Raw genomic sequence first — 22078 nt, forward strand, 5'->3', positions numbered from 1 at the left:
AGCTAACAGGCTGGATTTTGCCATCATATTGACAAAGTGTTGTTCTAACAAGAGATAAGAACTGCAACCTAACTGTTAAGCCCAGTGCTTGAGAGACTTCTATTTTAAAATGACAAATACTCAGACTGAAGTAAAGCTCTCTCTGTATGGAAGACATATGGAGACTGATTAAACGCAGCTCCACTCTGATAAGTGACTGCAAAAAATGGTATCTTGGGGTTTCATATATAGCCCCTCACTGACTCCAGGTCAGATTATTTGCTCAGTTTAGAAGTAAAATGATGTTTTGCTAACTGCTAAAACTGCAGACGAAGCCAGGGATCTGAAATTCAAGCTGTGCTCTTTCTAGTTCATACACCCAAATAATCCAGACCCATCTTAATATTTTTAGGAGATTATAAAATTGATTGATAAAGATAGTAGTGTTGATGTAATATACTTAGACTTTTGTAAAGTATTTGACTTGATATCACTTGATATTTTGGATGAGTGGTAAATAATGAAGAGGACAGATCACTGACACTGAGCAATCTGGATCAGTTGGCAAACAATATGTATTTTAATATGGCTAAATGTAAACGTAAACATCTAGGAACAAAGAACGTAGGCCATACTTACAGGAGAATGTTACAGGAGAGGGGACTCAGTGACTCTGAAAAAGATTTGGGGGTTGTGGTGGATAACCAGCTGAACACGAACATCCAGGACGATGCTGGGGCCAAAAGGGCTAATGCAATGCTTGGATGCATAAACCTGGGAATCTTGAGTAGGGGGTAGAATAGTTATTTGGCACTGGTGTGACCACTGATGGACTACTGTGTCCAGTTCTGGTGTCCACAATTCAATACATTTGTTAGTCTCTAAGGTGCAACAAGTACTCCTTTTCTTTTTACAATTCAAGAAGGATGTTTATATATTGGAGAGGGTTCAGAGAAGAGCTACGAGAATGATTAAAGGCTTAGAAAATCTGTCATAGTGATAGACACAAGGAGCTCAGTCTATTTAGCTGAACAAAGACAAGGTTAAGGGTTGACTTAATTAAAGTCTGTACCTGCCTATGTGGGAAACAAAGATTTAATAATGGGCTCTTCAAGCAAGCAGAGAAAGGTATAACATGATGGCTGAAACCGAACTAGACAAATTCGGACTGAAAATAGGGTGCAACTTTTTAACTGAGAAAGTAATTAAGCATTGGAACGTATTACCAAGGGTCATGGTGGATTCTTCATTGCAGTCAATTTTTAAATCAATATTGGATGTTTTGCTGAAAGCTATGCCCTAGGAATTATTTTGGGAAAGTTCTATGGCTTGTGTTTTACAGCAGGTCAGACTTAATGATCACAATGGTCCCTTCTGGCTTTGGAATCTATTAATTATAGTTACAGTTGAGATGCAATTGTAATGCACTGCTTTAAATGATAGCCTAGGAGTTATCTTATCTGGAGTTATGAGCAAAAAGCAGATGCATATATAAGCAATAGTATATTATGAGATGTATTTTGCCAATATGTTTGATCTAGTCTCATTAATAATTTTTCTAAATTGAGCAACCCTTGTGTGTATTCATCAAGTTTACTAAACTGAAATATTTTTAATTTTTAATATTTGTAATTATATATCAGTTACCAAACACTGGATTCTGAAGACATTTTTTAAATGTGATATTAAATATTCAACTAACCTCTTCCCAATCTCTGTTCTTCTGAAAGATTTAGGGAATACAAACAAAATACCATCTGTTGATACTAAAGTAGGGCTAAGCCTTTAATACCAAAATATTCCTAGGCTCACTTTGGTGCAGCCACATTGATAGATTTAATCAGCCAAGAATCTCAAAGTTTCTGAGTAAGACAAAGCATACTCCAGTTCCAGCCCCATCCTTCCTTTTATACAAGCAGGGATTTGGGAATTCAATCAGCCATTCACTCGCACCAATCCCTTTCCCAGAAAGCTGGAGTTTAAGAGTTCCACCGGTGTCCTTCCTGTTGCCAAGTCAACCTGCAACTTCACTGCTTTAAAAATTCCAGAAGGAGGAATTTCCTGCCCTCCTAAAGAGTCTGCAAGGGGCATGGGGAAAAATCTAGGATAGGCCTTAGCTCTCCTGCTTAAGTTAGATTTTTTTTAACGTAGTGTAGCAGTTGTAATTGAAGTATATTGGCCTAGTTTAGACACAGAGGGCAGCAAGTGTCTTTCCAAGAGTACATCTGTTATGAAACTGAAATTCTTGAAGAGTATATTACATATCACCTGATTTGTATGATTTGCCTTGCTAAAGTCACTCAGACCATCATTGCTGCAATACAATCATGTTTTACAAATGCACCAGCAGGATCACACTCACTTCAGTTTTGTCTCTATCCACGTGATGTAGCCTGAATACATACGGAGACTGTGGACAGCAGAGTACAGAGGAACCAAACACTAACCATTGCTTAGCCTGGTTCTATAATTAGAGCAAAGAAATCAACACTTTTTAAAATCTAAAGGAATACACAAACCAGAAAATGTGAATTACAAAAAAAAAAAAAAATTAAAAATACTGCAGTAGTAGAACAGAAAACCAAGGATTGAAATGCTACCTGAAGCACTTAAATATCACTCTGCTATATTCATTTAACTCTGCAATCTGAAAGTAAAACTTTTGCTACGTTCCAAAACACCAAAGAGTGAATGTCTAGCACAAGGCAAAAGACTGCCATCTACAGGGAACCATTGGCACTCATCAATTTGCAATGAGTAGCTATGCAAACCAGTAAGAATTAGACCATGATAATGTAAATCTGGGAGTGAAAGGGAAGAAGTCAATCATTGCAGTATACTCATAACCTATATTTTCTGTCTGATTTAAGGCAAATGAGTGTTTTCCAATGGCAGCAGGTGCATTCACAATGCATGAAAAAAATATAGGCAAGCATTTCAGTGTCTTGTCTCCCAGTGTGACAGATTTCATCATCTTGAAAGATGGGTTGACACTAAACACATGCAGCAATCAACATTTTTGCTGTGTAGAATTTTGGGCACAGAAATGCTCAGTGTTTCAATTTTTCTCCACTATTTGTCTCTCGGTAAATTTCATTTTCAGATTTGCAGAAATGGCTGTACTCCTACAGAAAACATGCAAAAATGAAAATGTTCCATGTTTCAAATGCAAAAGCCATCTTCAACCTTTTAAAAGAGAGCAATGCATTTATGTTCCGAAATAAGCCCAATTTTACTCAGAAACTGTCCTTTCTGCATGAGAGGTAAACAAGTCTGTGGCAAAAATGTATAAAACCTTGAACTTCACATATAAAGATATGTGAAGCTGTCTAATCTCTAATATCACTACTCCCTTGCCAAACAATCCCACCCAGATCCTTGTCCCACAAATTAAAATAAGTATAAGAACCAGAGAGAGTCCAGACAGACCCACAAACAGAATCATATGCTAGGTTTCTTTTTCTAGGCAACGTGGGGGTTATAATTAACAACTCTAAACAAGAGACATGGCTGTAATAAATTACTACTTAGACATTCATACAAATAAAATACCAACTTGTTTTAGTTTTCATCTGTGTACAGTCATCAACCAAGACCTACTTCATTATGATCCCTTGTCTTTCTGTTCAAATCTCTCCAAATTTTCACTACAAGTCAAAGAACAGAAAGAGCAGAAGGACAACACATGGATCATATTAGGATGGTGTGCACACACCAGCACCCTTGAGATTTATGCTCTGAAGATACAATTACTATTTCATTTCCCCCTTTCCTACTATTAAACAGCCTTCAATGCATTCAGCAACATCTCCCATATGGTTAAGATGAATGCAGTAATTAATATGCAATTAATAAGATAGTGTGATCAACTGCTTTTGTTCAGTGGGGCAGCTGGCCCACACGTCGGATGGTAATTAGACAAATTAAAATGGACCACTTTTGTTTACTGATGAACTGACAGCACTGCTGGTGCTTAAATGTCACCAATCCTATTATAATTTTTTAGTAATACTGAAGGGCTATCAATAAACTGGAATTACTAATCCCTTTCCATAAAGAGGGGAAAGGCAAGTTTGATTTCCCTCAAAAATGTTGGCAACAGCTGCCCAGTGAGTTAATGACAGAACTGATCTGATTCAAGGATGCTGTATTCGGGAACTAACAATGTAGCAATGAGTATCACAGGCAGTGGAACAGAGAAGACTCTGGATATTGGGGGGGGGGGGAAGAGACAGAAAGAGATCAGATTTAACCTGTTTCTAAATACAAACAAAAAGAAAAGGAGTACTTGTGGCACCTTAGAGACTAACAAATTTATTAGAGCATAAGCTTTCGTGAGCTACAGCTCACTTCAATGAAATGCATCCGATGAAGTGAGCTGTAGCTCACGAAAGCTTATGCTCTAATAAATTTGTTAGTCTCTAAGGTGCCACAAGTACTCCTTTTCTTTTTGCGAATACAGACTAACACGGCTGCTACTCTGAAACCTGTCATAAATACAAACAGAAAGTCTGAGGATCTTCTAGTGATCTACATAGTATCAGCCAGTCTAAATATTTCCATCTATTTTATCCTGCCAGTCCTGGTCAATAATAGAGAATAAACTTTTCAACTTAACCCTAAAAATACTTTTAAAAGCAGTCATCTAAAATTCATTTTGTTATGCTATCAGCATGAAAACTACATGTAGACTTTGATTATATTTGCATTTATATTTTTGATCAATGTATTGTACAGTGCTCCATCAGCCTGATATTCTGATTCCAATGTAAATTATGTGAAAATTAAATTGAGACTAAATACCTGGGAGTAGGTGCCAGATATATCAATCATCAGTATGATTAGATGAAAACTATACCCAGAGTGCTTTCAGGACAATATCCTATGGCAGTGGTTCTCAAACTGTGGGTCGGGAGCCCAAAGTGGGCTGTGACCCCATTTTAATGGAGTCGCCAGGGCTGGTTTACTTGCTGGGGCCCAGGGCTGGAGTTGCCAGGGCTGGTTTACTTGCTGGGGCCCATGGCTAAAGCCTGAGCCCACCACCCAGGGCCAAAGTTGAAGCCCAAGAGCTTCAGCCCCAGGTGGCAGGGGTTAGGTTACAAGCCCCTTGTCTGGGGCTCAAGCCCTTGGGCTTCGGCTTTGACCCCCACCTGCAACCCACCCTCCGCCCAAGGCAGCAGGGTTTGGGCAGGCTCAGGCTTTGGTCCCCCCTCCTGCAGTCGTGTAATAATTTTTGTTCTCAGAAGGGGGTCTCAGCGCAATGAAGTTTGAGAACGCCAGTCCTATTGCATCCTTCCAGGTGGGCATTCAAGAGCTTGCAGCTTCCCAATACATATGTGCTGGTGAATGACATATGGGAGAAGAGCTGGCAGAAGGGACAAGGACTTGGGGGGAAAGGAGAAGGTATGTTAAGATTTACACTTTTACTAACAGTTTGCAAGAAAACCTAAGCAACTGCAAAGAAAATCTTACTCTAATCTTCATTTCTGCTCCATCAACACTGTCACATTTGCCAAAGCTCTTAGCGAGAGAGAAACACTTTACCAGAAAATGGGATCACATGCTTGGGCACCAATATTGCTGTGTGGAAAAGTGAGCTTTTAAAAGGCCAGTATGAAAAATGACACTTTCATCAGAGTACTACGCAGCATTATTGTAGCCATGTCAGTCCCAGGATATTAGAGAGACAATGTGAGCGAGGTAAAAACAGTTACCTACCTCTTCGTAACTGTTGTTCTTTGAGATGTATTGCTCGTGTCCATTCCATTCTAGGTGTGTGCGCGCCCACCAGCACAATCGTCTGAGACTTTTGCCTGAGCTGTATCCATAGGGCTGGCTGCGGTGCCCCCTTCAGTGCCACGCTCATGCGCTTGTATATCAGGCACCGCTGGCCCTATGCCCTCTCAGTTCCTTCTTGCCAACAACTCTGACAGAGGGGCAGGGCATGAGCAACACATCTCGAAGAACAACAATTATGAAAATTTAGGTAACCGTTTTTTCTTCTTCGAGGGCTTGCTCATGTTGATTCCATTCTAGGTGACTCACAAGCAGTCTCCTCGGAGGTGGGCTTGGGAGTTATGGTCTTGTGACTTGCAGTACTGCTCTACTGAAGCCAGCATCGTCCCAGGCACGCTGGAAAAATGCAGAATGGGATGTGAACGTATGGACGGACAACGAGGTGACTGCCTCAGAGATGTCCTGGATAGGCACTTCAGGCAGCAAAGCTGCCACCAAAGCTTGCATTCAGGTTGGATGGACAGTTATTATTGCCAGAGGTGACACCCTTGCCTGCTCACAGAAGCAGTGAATGCGGGCAGTGATCCAAGAAGAAAGTCTTTGAGAGGACATCATACGACCTTTCATTATGTCGGCTACTGCGACGAACTGCTGCGTAGATTTGCAAAATGGCTTGGTCCATTCAATGTAGAAGGCCAGTCCCTTCTGACATCTAGGGAATGCAGCCAATGCCCCTCCTCCAACGAAACTGGGAGACCACCTTGGGCAGGAAGGCCAGGTGTGGACGCAGTTGGACTTTGTCCCTTGTAAAAGACTGCATAGGGCAGTTCCGAGGTAAGTGTCTTAATCTCAGAGACCCTGCGGGCCAAAGTTATTGCGACCTAGAACGCAACCTTCCAAGAAAGGAGGAGGAGAGAACAGGAAGCCAGAGGCTCGATGGTGCCATGAGCCAGGATAACATGAAATGCAGGATCCACGGAGGGAACATGTAGGGAGAGGCGCTTGAGGAACCTGACAGTGATGTTGTGGGCAAAAACCGACCTGACCTCGAGTGGCGGATCAAAAGCCGAAATAGCAGCCAGATGGACATTACTGGATGACAGAGATGGGCTTTGCAGCTTGAGGTGCAGAAGGCAGTCCAGGATCAACTGCACCGAAGCCCACACAGGCTGAATGCCTTTATTTGAGGACCACTTGGTCACGTAGGTCGTTCTGCTGCCCAGACTTGCTGCCCAAGACTTGCTGGACTCTGGCCAAGCACTCCTGCTCCTCTGCATTTAGCCATGCAGCAGCCAACCCATCAAGTGCAATGTTCCAGGTTCGGATACAGGAGGGCGCCATGGTTTTGTGACAGCAAATCCAGCCAGAGCAGTAATTGTAATGGAGTAGCAATGCAGGCTGGCGGAATGGAAGAGGGGGTCTGCCACACAGACTTGGCAATTTTCAGGACCCCTGGATGGACAGGCAATGTGACCTGGGCTGGAGTGAAGGAGAGTACGACACTGAAGAGATCGTCAGACTCCACCGCTAACTCCTTGACCTCCAAGTTCAGGTTAGCAGCCACCCTTTAGAGAGGACCTGGTGCTCTTTGAAGTCATCAGGGGCGGAGGGGGGATGGCTGCTCACTTGCAAGGGGCCCACCATCGCCTCATCCAGAGATGACGAAGTTGACTGTATTGGGGAGGGGCGGCTTCCCCTTGCTTGCCAGGGGACTGCTCCTTGGGCATCGGGGCCTGCTGCAATGCTCCCACATCAGACTCGGCACTGTGCTCCGAAGATGGTGCCAGCTATGCCAGAGGCAGTTTGTCCAATGCGGCCTGAGAGGAAAGGTAGGAGTATAGGACCGGCATGACGTGACCTGGAGCCCATGGGATGTACCTGCCGTACTGCCACTGCCATGCCGCCACAGCCAGAACTGTGCCAGTCTCATGGGCCTTTGGTGATTCACCTCTCCTAGGTGAGGGGCTGAACTCTCGCTCCAACTCAGACCATTGCCCTTCCGGCGACCAGGGCAGAGCCATAGATGCCAGTGTCTGTCGGCTGACCCTCATTGGCAACCAGTAAGAGAATGGTGAGGAACGGTGCATGCCGGAAGAGTGGTACCAGGGAGTTGGAGACTGGTGCCGCAACCGGGAACAATCTCGCACCAAGGGGTTCGATGCGGGGGAGAGGGGGCGCACCTAGGCAATGTGGATCTGTGCCACAGCAATCTCTGACGGAAGGCCCAGAGTTACCATGGGTACAGGGATCAGTGTCAAGACTTGGGCGTCCCGAGCCTCATAGGTGGCGACCTTGGTGTTAGGGACCTGGGTCTTCTAATCGGAGACCAAGGTTGCAGCACCAAGGTCCTAGGCCGTGGTGATGAGGATTGATGCCTGCGGTCTGGGGACGCTCCTTTGCTTTAGCGGGAGGTCTCATAACCAGCTTGCCCTTAGAGGTTTGGGCCTTAACTGGGTCCATCGCTTGGCTTGGCATCTGTGGTGCTGGTCAGGCTACTTGGTCCTTGGCCACTGGGGCCACCTCGGGCATACACGGCCCTATGAAGGGCTAGGACCCCTGATCCTCCTGGGAGTCAGAGGCAGATCCCTGGCTAGGCTAGGGGGTCCAACCACAGCAGTACCCCAGTGTAGCTCTCCGGAGTGGGCATGTGGCCTCTAACACAGGTACTTTGACCAACTCCCCTTTGTCCTGCGGTGCTGACAGACCATTGGGCTTCAGCTGCTCCTTGGGCACTAGCGAGGGGGAGCGGTGCCAGGTGGGTTCCGTTGCCAGCAGTGCGCTGCGCATCAACATCAAAGTGCTAGGCAGGGAGTCCGATTGGAAGAGCTCTAAGGCAGGAGGAAGTGCAGCCTCCATGAGGATGGTCCTCAAGTGAATATCCCGCTCCTTTTGAGTTTGAGGGCGAAAGATTTTGCAAATCCTGCACTTGTCTTTTGTGTGTGATTCCCCCAAACACTTCCAACAGCTATCCTGGGGTCAGTAATGGGCATGGGCGGGGACACGATGAACATGGCTTGAAGTCTGGGGAACAGGGCATGCCCCGCTCTGCGGCCAAGTCCCAGCAGGACTCTAACTACTAAAACTATTATCTAAAACTTAATTTAATGGTCAAACTACGTACCTAACAACTAACCACAAAGATTAGACAGTACAATGGGCTGAAAGAACCGCTAATGCTCTTGCGATGCAAGACAAGGTGCTCTGACCAACAGTCACGGGCAGTAAGAAGGAACTGAGAGGCATAGGGTCCGCTGTGCTTGATATACCGATGTATGCCACTCAAGGGGGCATCGCAGCCAACCCTATGGATACGGCTAAGGCAAAAGTGTCCAACAACTGTGCACATGGGTGTGCATGTGGATGCACACCCACCTAGAGCGGAATCAACATGAGCAAACACTCAAAGAAGAGTATCTTTTATTGGACCAACTACTGCTGGGGTGAGAGACAACCCCTATGTAAGCTCAAAAGCTTGTCTCTCTCACCAACGGAAGTTGGTCCAATCAGAGAACTAATTAACCATAATACAACGGTGCAGAAAATGCACCTCAACTGCAAGTTGATTGCCTTTTATGACTTCATCTGGAACCAGCTAACTCTCTTCGAGACACAATCTTTCTAAACCATGACATGATAAAATAGGTTTACATTATGCTGCCATAATCAATTTTTGTTGGCCAACCTGACTCAATTAGGTGTTTGCCACTGATGAAGAGAGTCCTTAAAATACTTGTACATTTTCCGGTGAAGTTTAATGTTCTGCTTATTGTGTTCCAGCCTTAATTTGATTTAAGTTCAATTTTTTCACATTACAGCAACTGCTCTCTACACAGTTGCTGACTACAACACACTGGATGGAGCAATCCATGGTAAAGATTTGAGAATATACTATATTCATCATTAAAAACACATCTGAAGATGTTTAATCAGATTCTGTCACTGCAGTGACTACATACCCTAAACTCTAACCACCATCCTCTGCCAACAGATCTCATATCTCATTTGCTTCAGATTTGAACTTGTTGTAAGGCTCCTCCACCTGATTAATTAAAGCAGACATTCATTACAAGAGATCCTATACAAAGAAGTGTCTATTCTTTGCTTTCTTCCAGATGCCTCCAGATTCACGCAAGTGATGTTAATGAGCTATCAAAACCGCTCCTCCACTTCTCTATAGCATGTGAGTGCCACCAACTGCGTCTTGTATAACAGAACTTTCAGCGAAATGCAATATCTCATTTTTACAATGAACAAAAACGTGTATTATTCTGTTTATACCTAGCACTCGATTTAACAGCCAGACTGTTAAAGTGTTCTCTCTTCAGTACATTTGCCTTGGCTGACCACAAGTATGCCTCTCTATTCATCTATTTGCTTTTCAGTACATTTACCACTTTGCCAGCATCCCATCATAAAGTAAGTAGTCTTTATTCAATACGTTTCAAGAGCATTCAGAATTGGTCTCTATTTTCTTCCCCAGCCGTCCCTACTGATAATTTTTCAAAGTTTGACAATTAGGGTATTAATCCTACCATCTTGGCCAAATTCTTTACAGTAAATCAAGAACAGGAACAGAATTTAACTTTTCAATTGCAAGTATTTATGGTTAAATTTGTCCTGCAAGAGTCATTGCACCAGCCCTTCCAGTGGCTTCCTCACACCCAAGAGCTAGTGATATGACAAATCCAGCCAGGAATAGGTATAAGGGGTGAAAGCACGATAGGGGTAGGGCTGGAGGACAATGCACATTGCTGATCCCAAGCTGATAGAATTGTACCGGAGGGACTGTTTTAAGCGACATAAATTAGAGAAATCTGGTGACTGCTCTAACTTGAACAAGGGGCCAGTTCAACACTCAGCTACATCCAGAAATGGGAGAGCCATAAACGTAACTTACAGCCACCTTTGTCTCCACAACTAGCTGTGTCAAGGAAGGACTGGACGCTTCATTGTCATGGGTAAATCACTGGGTTATTCTGGCATTTGTTTAAATAATGACTAATAATTGGGAAATTTAGTTACTACAGTGATGGACACACTAGAAAGAAACAGTAAAGAAAGAGAAATACATTTGCAAGCAGTTAACAATGAAAGCCAGACTTTTGTTCTGAAGGCTCCATTAGTTTATAACTTAGTGTAAAGAACATGAATAATTAAACTAAGGCCTTGTTACAGTACAAGCTGTCTTTCGCTGACAAAACAGGGAGGCATACCATTACAAAGCTACATTTGGTGGCAAAACTCCGCTGTTTTGCCAACAAAATAAAACCACCTCAAGTAGAGGCATAAAGTCTTTTGTCACAAAGTTAAAGTGACAAAGGGTCAGTGTAGACTTTGCTGTTTGTTTTGTGGACAGAACTGGCTTTCGCCAGTATCCCACAATGCCTGCCCTAACCACTCTACTCACTGTTTTGAACTTGGCTGCCCTGCAGGCATGCACCCCTCCCCTTTCAAAACTCCAGGAAGTATCTGACAGCTGAGGGGGCTGCTCTGTTTGGGGAACAAAGAGCAAATCATTATGGTGGAATGCTCCTGTTCTGCCCTGCACTAGGAACACAGGGGCAGGCAGGTTGCTGTGCTGCTTTGACATTCCTCAGCAAGGAGGGCTCACAGAGCTGCTCAGGATGTGGCTCCCGGCAGCTGAGGAGGATGTGGGAGAACTCAGAGGGAACTACAGAACCATAGGCAGGCAGAGCGGGCTGCTTCGGGAGAGATTGCTGTGCTGAGCAGAGACGGGGGCTGACATGGGGTGGGGGTATCCCCCTCCCTCAGGATAGGTCAGTCAGCCTGCTGTCTCCACTGCCCCAAACAAACCACTCTCCTCTCCCGCTTCCCCCCCCCCCGTCCTCCACTTCAGTTGAAAAAGCAGTAGACAATCCATTAGGATGCCCCGGAACCATGGGACTGAGAAACCTGCCCCTTATGACACTGTACCTGCCCCATGAGGCATTGCAAACCCTTCCCAAATCACCCTGCAGCCCATTTTCACAGTGGGATAGCTACCACAGTGCACTGCTCTCTGTGTCGATGCAAGAGATGCTAGTGTGGATGCACTCTGCAGACACAAGAAGCATAGTGTGGACATGCAACAGTGGTTTAATTAAAGCACTTTAATTAAAGCGACATAGCTTTTGTGGACAAAACTTTGTAGTGTAGACAAGACTCTCTCACAGACATTTTCTGAATGGCAGGCTACGTTATTATATAGGTAGATACAAAAAACAAAACAAACAAAAAACCAGCTGATATCTAAAATTGGACCTTTAGAAGTGTAATAACACAAAAAGAAAACATTTTCCATCTCATGTTGCTATAGGTAATAAAAACACTGAGAAGTTTCTTAGCAACAGTTACCAATGTCAAACATAATCCAACACTCCTACGAACACACTCCCCAAACAAGAAAATAATATGTCTCCCTCAGTATACTCAGCTGTCACAAAAAAACTGATGAAACTGTTCAGTTAACTCAGTAATAAACACACACACACCTGTTCCATTCCTGACAACCTGTCAGTTCAGGGATAAAACACTGTTTCAACCTAACTTCTCTATTGGGAAACCAATCAACAACCAATGTAGGCTAATGGGTTTGTTTATAATCATGGATAAGCGAGGATCTCTCTGTCACTGTTGCTTTGCTGACCTACTGGTTTGTTGCTGTTTTTTCTTGAGAAGGAAGATTAGTGAGAGCCGCAAAATTCCTATTCCTGGACTCTGCTTGATTTCAATACCCTGATTACTTATAAGAAATGGGTCAGTAATGACAGCAGAAGAACAGAGTCATGGACACTGGCCCAAGGCAAGGCTAGCAACACAGAACCCTAATTTTGCACGGTCAAATTTAAATATACTATAGTTATTTACATTACAAAACAGTAAAGCAATATTACTTAAACTGTAGTGTTTGGGATTATTACCATAGAACGCAGAGTACTTCCCCACCCCTCAAATAAGGGTGGCCAGTTAACTTGCAAGAACGTTCAATAATTTGACCATATTATGCTTTAAAACAACCTCAGTAATACGGAGTGCTTTTTCAGCAGACTAAATCAGAAATGCTGTTCTCATTCAGCTCGATAAGGACCCCAATGGGAGGCTTTTATCAACAAAGATAAAACCCAGCCAATAAGCATGTACTGTGCTCTGCGGTTATCACTACCTGTTCCCAGAAATTCCTTCAGCTCTTAAACACTTTTGTTCCTTAAAATAAACATTAACAAATTTAAAAATAAAACAAACTCTACTATCTACAGGTTAAATATTCAGTACTTGTCCAATGGGGGTGGTTTACTCTTGTTCCTCATAGTGCTTGTAACTTATGCCCTAATTATGATTGGTCTATATGCTCTTTTATTGTCTTAAATGAGGAAATGGGGGTTGAGAGATGGTAGAAAAAAAACCTGCTCCTGAGTCCCTCCAGAATGCATACATCTTGTGAAGACTAGTGCAGTAGGGCATCACACAAAAAAGCACAAGCAGTTCTCTTGGTGAAACCTGCACAGCATACTCAGAAACTGAATTACAGAATAGATGAGCTGAAGCTTCCTAGGGTCTTATTTTCACAACTATGCGTCTCTTAGTCACAACCATGTAATACTTTAACATTTAAATGATTTTAATTCCTGGTTCAGAGTTCATTAAGCGCTGATCCAATTGTATTAGTCAGTGAGTCAAACATAGCCTCACAATGAATCATATCCAAATATGAATGAAAAGAGAGAACAACACTTGCTAAATGTAAGTAGATGGAATGATTTCAAATGCTTATTTGAAAAAGGAACTAAGATCACCAATGAACATTTAATGTATACCTTTAACAACTTTAGTAACTAAATAGCTTCCACAATTAGTTAACCTCTTATCTTCCTTCCTGCTCCACCTCCACCTCCTCTCCCTTGCAGGAGAATTTCATTATTAAGACACAACAGGATCTTATGAGGAAAAAATTCCTTCCACATATGCAGAACAAAGAGAAAGGAGTGAAAAGCTCTCTGCAGGATTTCTGAGTGCTCTATTTATTTTTCTTAAACTTAACTTCATAGTCTGAAGAAGCAGGTTCAAACAGAACAACTATTCTACATGCCTTGAATGTAATTAAAACAGAAACATATCAAAAGGTCATTGCTAAGGGACCAGCTGTGTACTATGTAACATGCTAAGTTATCCTGTATAGTTCAGACGTGGTAACTAACACCAGAATCATATATTAAAAGACAAAAAATTGTCTACAAAGGTCCTTTGTACCAAATTAGAAATTCTAATAAAACGAACCAACCATAAATCTGTATTGATAAAAACTGCATTTATCCTTCCATGAGCTCCATCTGTGGGTCTGTTTCCTAAAAAGTTATAGCAGGAGACAGACTGGCCACAACATCATGATTTCTTTTTATATGAAATAGCTCAGCATTTTCCCCAATATACATATACTATAGATATTTCATATAACTTTGCTGTCATTCTTTTTCTTTTTTCCCTTTGACTAAACCAGAGCTGCCCTTGTGCTCTTAGATAAAAAACTCAACAGAAGACAAGCTCAGCAGGACCCTCTAGATTATGTTTCTTCAATTACATTTTGAGAAATTATTCCTTCTTTAACCGGGCAGGAATATCTATTCAATAATAGGTCAAGATCATTCCCTTCTTGGCACAGAATACCAGAGGTAGCATGCTTGGCACTAGACGGAAGAATGCTAGAATGCAGAAAACTAGAGCTATGTCTAATTTCACTTATCAGAATTAGTATTGTATGGCTAGGTAGTGTTTTTCAATTGTTGGTGATAAATAGACATCAGAAGATCAGCTTGAGAGCAAAGCAGGGGGGGAAATCAATACAGCTGCAAATGAATTAAATCTCTTTTTCCAAACAAAGCCTGGTGCAATTACACCCAGCAGGTTTTTGCAAGGGATGTTCTCCTTGCCTTGTGCACATTTTGCTCATATACTTTTCTGAACAACCACTCCATGAACAGCTGGGTGCCTCTGCTTGGATGGACAGAGAAAAGGGGAGGCAAGCAATGATGTTAACACAGCCAGTTGAGCATTACCATTATAGATTCCTTCCTCTCTGTCTTCTATCTCAATCTCCATTTACTAATGGAACCTGACCTTTCCAAAAAAAAAAAAAAAAAAAAAAAAAAAAAAAAAAAGACTCATTATGACTCAGGAATTCTTCTCCTCACAGAAGAAAAAAACCTTAGACATAAAGGGCTTTTTAAAGTATTCATCTATTGCACCAATAGCAGTTTTCATCTAAATGGAAGATTTAACATCTATGAAGCAAATCTACTTTTTCCTTTGGTTTAATTTTTATCTTCTGCTTTGCATAGTAATTGCTTCTCTGTTTTTTTAAAATGTAAGTAATATGACAACATTCCATCAATACAAATCAATTTTTTTTTGCTAAAAAAACCCTGCAATAATTAAACTGACGCAGGTTCCCAAGAGCTCTCAACCCTGGTCACATCACATCATAAAGACAACACCACGGCATCTTCACTTATCAGTTACATAGCAAAAAGCACTGCCCATAATTTAATATTACTTGAAACAGTACATTTGTTGTAAATGAGATTCATTTTCTAATCACACTATCCTGCAAAAAAACAATGACACTTTATCTGCATAGACAAGTACTGTATGAATCTGATTCAGCTACTGAATTTAACCAATATTTTTTGTTTAAAAGGACTTGATTCCATCTCATATTTATTTTTTCCAAAGAATGATGATGATATAGAAAATAAATAATAGGCAACTCAAATCATTAACTAAAAGGACATAATCCATTCTTACTTGGCCAGTAGGAATTATCTTCTCTGTTCATTAACTTTTTCTTGAGGCGTCTATGAAGTTTGATGTGACTATTCCCCATTTTGTTTGAATACAGTGGGATAAGTTCCTCTTCATCATCATTACGGTTGGCCTGCCACTTGCTTCTGTGCAAACACCCAACCATCGGGTCTGACAGCAGGCAGTGCACATAAGCAATCATTGTAAAATGCTGCTCCAAAGGATGTCCTTAGTATTCCCAGTGACTAGTTGGGAGCAGAAGGAGTGGCCTGTCCAAAGTCTTTCAAATGGACAGAGGTAAAGATTATGGAGGACAAAGATTTTGCTCTCCTCCTCAAGAAAGTAAGCAAAACTATTTAATTTGTGAGCTGTTTTGAACAGGATTTTATAATTTTTAAAAAATAATCTGACTAAGCAGATGACTTTTTAGGGGCTGAATACAGCAATATTTTCTTACGTCAGCCTGATTACTGCAGCAAAGAAACACAAAAATATCAGCAGCACAAAGTTGTGAAGCAGATCCATCTGCAACAGATTTCAAACTTGTTCCTTGGTGCTCCCACTAAAGTCTGCTGCTTCTCTTAAGCTTTATCCCAGATTATATGTCACCGTCTAAACAACAGGTACTGCGGACACACACAGATGGTCATATCTTAGAAGTTTATTCAAGGCTAACTTAGCATGATCACTACAACATGAACAGCTACAGAATCATAACCTGAAAGGAATCTGCCTTGATTAAGGACATTTAAATTATTTCTTCACATAGGTTAAAGAAAAGGAAAAAAAGTAAATGTTTGGATATTACATATGTGGACTGGAGCAAGAATATCAGATTTTAATATCTAAATCCTAATATTTGTTACAAAAATTGTAGAAAATAACTCAAATTAAGTCTGTGGCTATATTTATAGTGAATAAATAAATAAAATTGGATATATATCACTTAGCAGTTTATAAGCGCTATACAAATAAATTAACGAACCTTTGCAACACCCCTGTGAGGTAGGTAGGTATCCATATTTAAAGATGAAGACAAACAGTCTCACAGAGTTTTAGTAATTTGTCCATGCTTTAAGTGGAAAAGCCAGGATTAGAATTCAGATATTCCCAGTTACTAACCTCAGATTCAGTCTACTATTCCATGCTACCTCTCCTAAACATTGTGATACCCGTGATTAGCATTTTAAATAATGCAACCTCATATTTGTAGCTGCATCAGTCTTGATACTATCACTCTCTCTATTTCTTTGCATATGCATACCCTAGTGCAGGTATAGTGATAATCTTCTTTGTCCTCCATATTAGCTGAACTGGGCGAAAAATTTAGGAAATACTTCTGTGGGACCAGAAGTAATTATAGAGTGATTTTCCAACACATTCAAAATTCCAGGGAAGGGAGGGGGAAAGACTGAACAAATCACTTGGTAGGATGATCTCCACTTAGAGCAAACATTTTCCATTAGTTGATTTTACAGGTTTACTTTGTATTTTTGGTAGGACTGGAGGGAGAGGGGGGAAGAGGGAAGGAGGAATCAGGGTGTTTTAAAATAATCTTAACGTGAGAATGTCAAACTTTTTCCCATAGTGCAGATCCAGTGCCGGCTCTAGGCACCAGCAAAACAAGCCGGTGCTTGGGGCTGCACATTTCTTGAGGCGGCATTCTGGCGCCAGCCATGCTGCCCCTAGAAATGTGCCCCCACTGCCCCACCACTGCCGCTTCCCCCGAGCACACCACCGCTCTGCTTCTCCTCCCTCCCTTCCTCCCAGGCTTGCTGTGCGAAATGGGGGGGGAGGCGATGGGGGCGAGCTGGGGTGGGGAGAGGTTCCTCTAGCCCCCCGTTACTTCCTGCACTCTCCCCCATTCTCGCTCACCTCCGCTCTGCCTGCTCCCCTGAATGTGCTGCCTCTCCCTCGCTTGAGAGGTAGGGGGGAGAAGCGGAACGGCGGCATGTTCAGGGGAACAGGCGGAGCGGAGGTGAGCTAGGGCAGGGAGTTGCGGGGGGGAGCCACAGGAAGCAATGGCGGGGGGGAAATGCGGCACAACAAGGTGAGGAGGCGGGGCTGGGGATTTGGGGAAGGGGCGGAGCCGGGGGGAGGTGGGGCACAAAAAAAAAAAAGCGGCGCGGCCAAAAATTTTTTTGCTTGGGGTGGCAAAAATTCTAGAGCCGGCCCTGTGCGGATCACATCTAAATAAAGAAATTGTTTCATGGACCACTTCCTCAACTCCCCATTCTCAATTGCCTTGGATCATATCCCCTCCCATTCACCATCACAGAACATCCTTGAGACAACTATAGTAATTGCTTACATGCAAAATTATACTAGTGTTATGTAAATATTTATGTATATTATAAGGCTCTTCCTGCTCCCCTGCTGATATTCAGAAGCTGCTTTGGGCAAGCCCCAAAACCCACACTACAAATACAAATACAAGAGAAGGTGGTAGAAATCAGAAGATTTCCATGTTCCAATAAAATCAAACAGGATAGCCTATTTGTCAGAAGACCCAATAGCATTTAACATGCACTTCTCTACATCAGACATGTTCAATTAGCCATGTTTTCAAATGTGTGCCCCTGCAGTAATGCTAATACATGATCATGAAATCCAGTTTTAAAGAGCATATTTACCATGTGGTAGGAATTAATGTCTGCACTTACTCTTTAAGTAAAGACTAAACCTTTTTTTCCATGAATCCTGAACATCCACGTTTATAATATGCATGTGCTAGAAGTTATGGTCATTAAATTCTGAGTTACTCACAAATACAAAATCATGAAGAAATCAAAATCTTAAAAAGAAACTGCAGCTTCATTCTTTCTGTGCGATAACTCATTTCTAGTATATTGCAAACTCTCCCCCACTGCCAATTATTTAGTTTGAAACGCTTAATAAAAAGAAAAATAAATCTTGTACATTGTCTGATAATACACTGTGGGTGAAATCTTGGGTCCATTGTAGTCAATAGCAAAACTCCCTTTGACTTCAAAAGGGCCACGATTTCACCTTATATCTTCAAAAGCAGCCCCTGAATAAAATTCTTACTGTTCCACTGCAGCTTTCATATTATTTTTCTATTTTTTTTTAAAGAAAGCTGTCAATTCCTTTTTCAACCTTGAACTGTCATTTACATACAGACCCAAAAAATAGCATTTATTTCCTGCACTACCTGTTTTTAAATAATTTAACTACTAGTAATATAGGTTATTAACCTGTCATTGCATTCAATTTTTTGTTAGCCTATTTTTAACCATTTCCTTATTTTCAAGCTCTGTTCCTAACAACTAGAGAGAAAACTGATTACATTACACATAAAACTGTCAGGGGCTGACAGAATCACAAGAGTGTGAACATTTAGGCCTTGATTACACAGCCACTTAGAGCACGGAAATTTTCTTCACTCGGGTGTGAAAAAACACCCCCCTGAACAACGCAAATTTCAGTGCTGTAAAGTGGCAGTGTAGACAGTGCTACAACGCTGGTAGCCGCACTCCCAGAACTGGTAGCTATACCCAGTGATGAGCTGCAAAAATCTTAAAAACCGGTTTCCTATAAAAAGTTCTGATTTAAGGGATGTGCCCCAGTATGTATTTTTTGTACTAACAGGGTTACCATACGTCCATATTTTCCTGGGAGGAATTTTTAAAATTTAAAATTGGCTGGAGACAGGGGCTGGCTGTGGACAGGGCAGGGGGTGCGGCAGGGGCTAGTGCAGGTAGGGGTGCTGGAGAGGTTGGCTGTGGGCAGGGAGCGCGGGGGTGGCTAGAGACGGACTGGCTGCGGGCAGGGCAGATGGTGTGAGGGTGGCTGGAGACAAGGGCTGGCTGCGGGCAGAGCAGGGGGTGCATGTGGCAGGGGTTGGCTGGAAGCGGCAGGGGGTGCGGCAGGGACTGGCTGCAGGCAGGGGGTGCAGGGCTGACTGCAGGCAGGGCAGGGGGATGAAGGGCTGGCTGGAGACAGGGGCTGGTGCAGGCAGGGCAGGGGGTGTTGCAGAGTTGGCTTCGGGCAGGGGGTGCGGGGTGGCTGGAGACAGGGGATGCTGCAGGCAGAGCAGGGGTGTGTGCGGCATGGGGTGCAGGGCTGGCTGGAGACAGGGCAGGGGGTGCAGGGCTGGCTGGAGACAGGAGCTGGCTGCAGGCAGGGCAGGGGGTGTGTGCAGCAGGGGCTGGTTGTGGGTGGGGGGGCAGGGGTGGCTGGAGACAAGGACTGGTGCAGGCACGGGGTGACGGGGGTGCAGCAGGGGTTGGCTGCGGGCAGGGCATGGGGTGGCTGAAGACGGGGCTGGCTGCAGGCAGGGGGTGCAGCAGGGGCTGCTACGGGCAGGGGTGCGAAGGTGGCTGGAGACAGGGGCTGGCTGCGGGCAGGGACTGGCTGCAGGCAGGGGGTGCAGCGGTAGCTGGAGGCAGGGCAGGAGGTGGCTGGAGACGGGGGCTGGCTGCGGGCAGGGGGTGCCTGGAGGTGGGGGCTGGCTGCGGGCAGGGTGGTGGGTGTTCATGGGGAGAGCAGCAGGACGCAGCCCAGGCCCAGCAGAGCAGTCGGGGACCCACCAGGCAACATCAGGAGCCCCAGGGCCAGGGGAGCAGCAGGGCTCATGCCCAGGGCCAGGCAGCAGCCCACATGGCTCCCACAGTGCAGCGCCCCCAGTGGCTGGAGGAGGAATTACATCACTTCCCGGCCAGAGCCCATCAAGCCCCCTGCAGGGAAGCAGGTTAACAACCGGTTCTAAAACTGATTCAAAATTTAACAACCAGTTCGCGTGAACCGGTGAGAACCAGCTCCAGCTCACCACTGCCTATACCCCTCACGGAGGTGGTTTTATTACAGCACTGGGAGAGCTCTGGGCTCTCTCCCAGCGCTGGAGCCACGACTACACAGCCACGTTAAAGACTGTGTTGACATACCCTAAGTGTTAAGAGAAAACCACCCTGTTGTGTCTAGGCATTCCCAAGATCCCAAAACAGAGAGTGATGCTGAATATCACATGTGCTATAACACAGATTGTGGGTATAGAATACATATTATATATATATAAAAAATAGAGACACAGAGTATTATAAACACACAAATTACAGATAATTCTCACTGACACATTGAATCCACATCACCTTCAGACCTGTTGACAATTTATCTTTTTGAGTGGACAAAATAAGAAATTCTATCATCATGTATCCTATGTAGATCCTTCGGATAGTACGAGACATATCCACATAGCTAACATCATACACAACTGTGACCGGTGACCGTGTCCAGATGCCCCAAGGGTAGAATAGGGAATCTAGATTCCAAAGAATAAGCAGTTGAATTGACTGGTTTTAGACAGTATTATTGTGTATAAAAATATTCCAAGTAAGATCTTTTAGGAAAGACTGAAATGTTCTGAACTCAATGGTCATTATGAAATATGTATAGACGTGTATGCTCATGTACATAGTACAATTGCAAGTACACCTCACAGCAGGGAAAGGTCTCCTCCCACCCTCACTGTTCAAGAACTTTGAGTACCCATCCATTGTCCAGCCAGGAAAAGACAGTTGTAAACCATCAGAGTTAATGTAAAAACACTGAAACAACTTGAAACTGAAAAGAAAAGCCCAGAGTATGTCTCCAGTGCAACTAAAAGCCTTAAACTGGCTGGGCCAGCTGACTCTGGCTCCCATTTCAGGATTTCTTAACCGCAATGTAGACTTCCGGAGTAGGATTGGGGCCCAAGCTCTAGGACCAGGCATGGTGGGAAGTCCCAGAGCTCAGACAGAAGCCCAAGCCTGGAAGTCTACACTGCAATTAAACATCCCCTTAGCCCAAGTCAGCTGGCATGGGGCAACCTCGGGTTTTTAATTACAGTGTAGACATACCCCCCCAGTTCAGGAAAACTAAGAGAGGAGGGAATTTTCCCCACAATGAACCACCGTAGACTAAGGTTGGCTTAAACTAAATCAGTCAGAAATAGGAAAAATTCACGCTCACAAGTGGTGTTGTTAAGCCAACCTAAGTCCCTGTACAGACAACACCAGGTTGACAGAAGAATTCTTCTCTCAACCTTGCTACCCCCTCTCAAGGAGGTGGATTGACTATACTAACAGACCCCCTCCAGTCGGCAGAGGTATGGCCTACACTGAAGCACTACAGCAGCACAGCCCTGAGAGAAAGAAAATAAACTGCAAGCACTTAAAAGAGAAGGGGTTTGATGTGACGGACATCCAGGTACTAAGGGCCAGCATCTAGGCAGGGTGCTGTTTGTGAAACGTTGGATCCCCTTTAGGACAGAGGGCATGCTGGGAAAACTGTTCAGATGCAATATGTAACTTATATTAGAAAAGGGAATGTGTCTAATATAGAAGTGTGAAGCCTGAAGTCACATCTTTATGTTTTTTTTCTGTGCAACTTGTATGTGTTTGCTTCCCCTCACTATTTCATCTTTGAATCCGTGGGGGTTTTTCTATTAAATAAACATTTTGTTTATTTTTTTATCACAAGTGCATTTCTGCCATGCAAACTGTGTGGAGTGTGTGTGCCAGTAAACCGATAACTGGCCAGGTTTTACTCCTTCAAGGATGACGAAGGAGAG

General features: G+C 43.5%; 1 protein-coding gene across 12 annotated transcripts in view; it reads right to left on the reverse strand.

Annotated features, from left to right (window-relative positions):
• NHSL1 (NHS like 1) overlaps positions 1 to 22078 on the reverse strand; it is a 278563-nt gene that overhangs the window by 80167 nt on the left and 176318 nt on the right. For 4 of the 12 annotated variants that reach the window (XM_043511085.1, XM_043511084.1, XM_043511079.1 and 1 more), the window contains exon 1: positions 15514 to 15710. The exons of 4 other annotated variants lie outside the window; for them this stretch is intronic. In XM_043511085.1, the coding sequence (XP_043367020.1) occupies positions 15514 to 15676 (163 nt within the window). In that variant the 5' untranslated portion in view covers positions 15677 to 15710. Of the gene's footprint in view, positions 1 to 15513; positions 15772 to 22078 lie in introns of those variants that run through there. 4 more of the 12 variants (XM_043511082.1, XM_043511077.1, XM_043511076.1 and 1 more) reach the window with 4 other exon arrangements.

The sequence above is a fragment of the Dermochelys coriacea genome, chromosome 3 (assembly GCF_009764565.3).
Source record: "Dermochelys coriacea isolate rDerCor1 chromosome 3, rDerCor1.pri.v4, whole genome shotgun sequence".
Classification (NCBI taxonomy): domain Eukaryota; kingdom Metazoa; phylum Chordata; order Testudines; family Dermochelyidae; genus Dermochelys; species Dermochelys coriacea.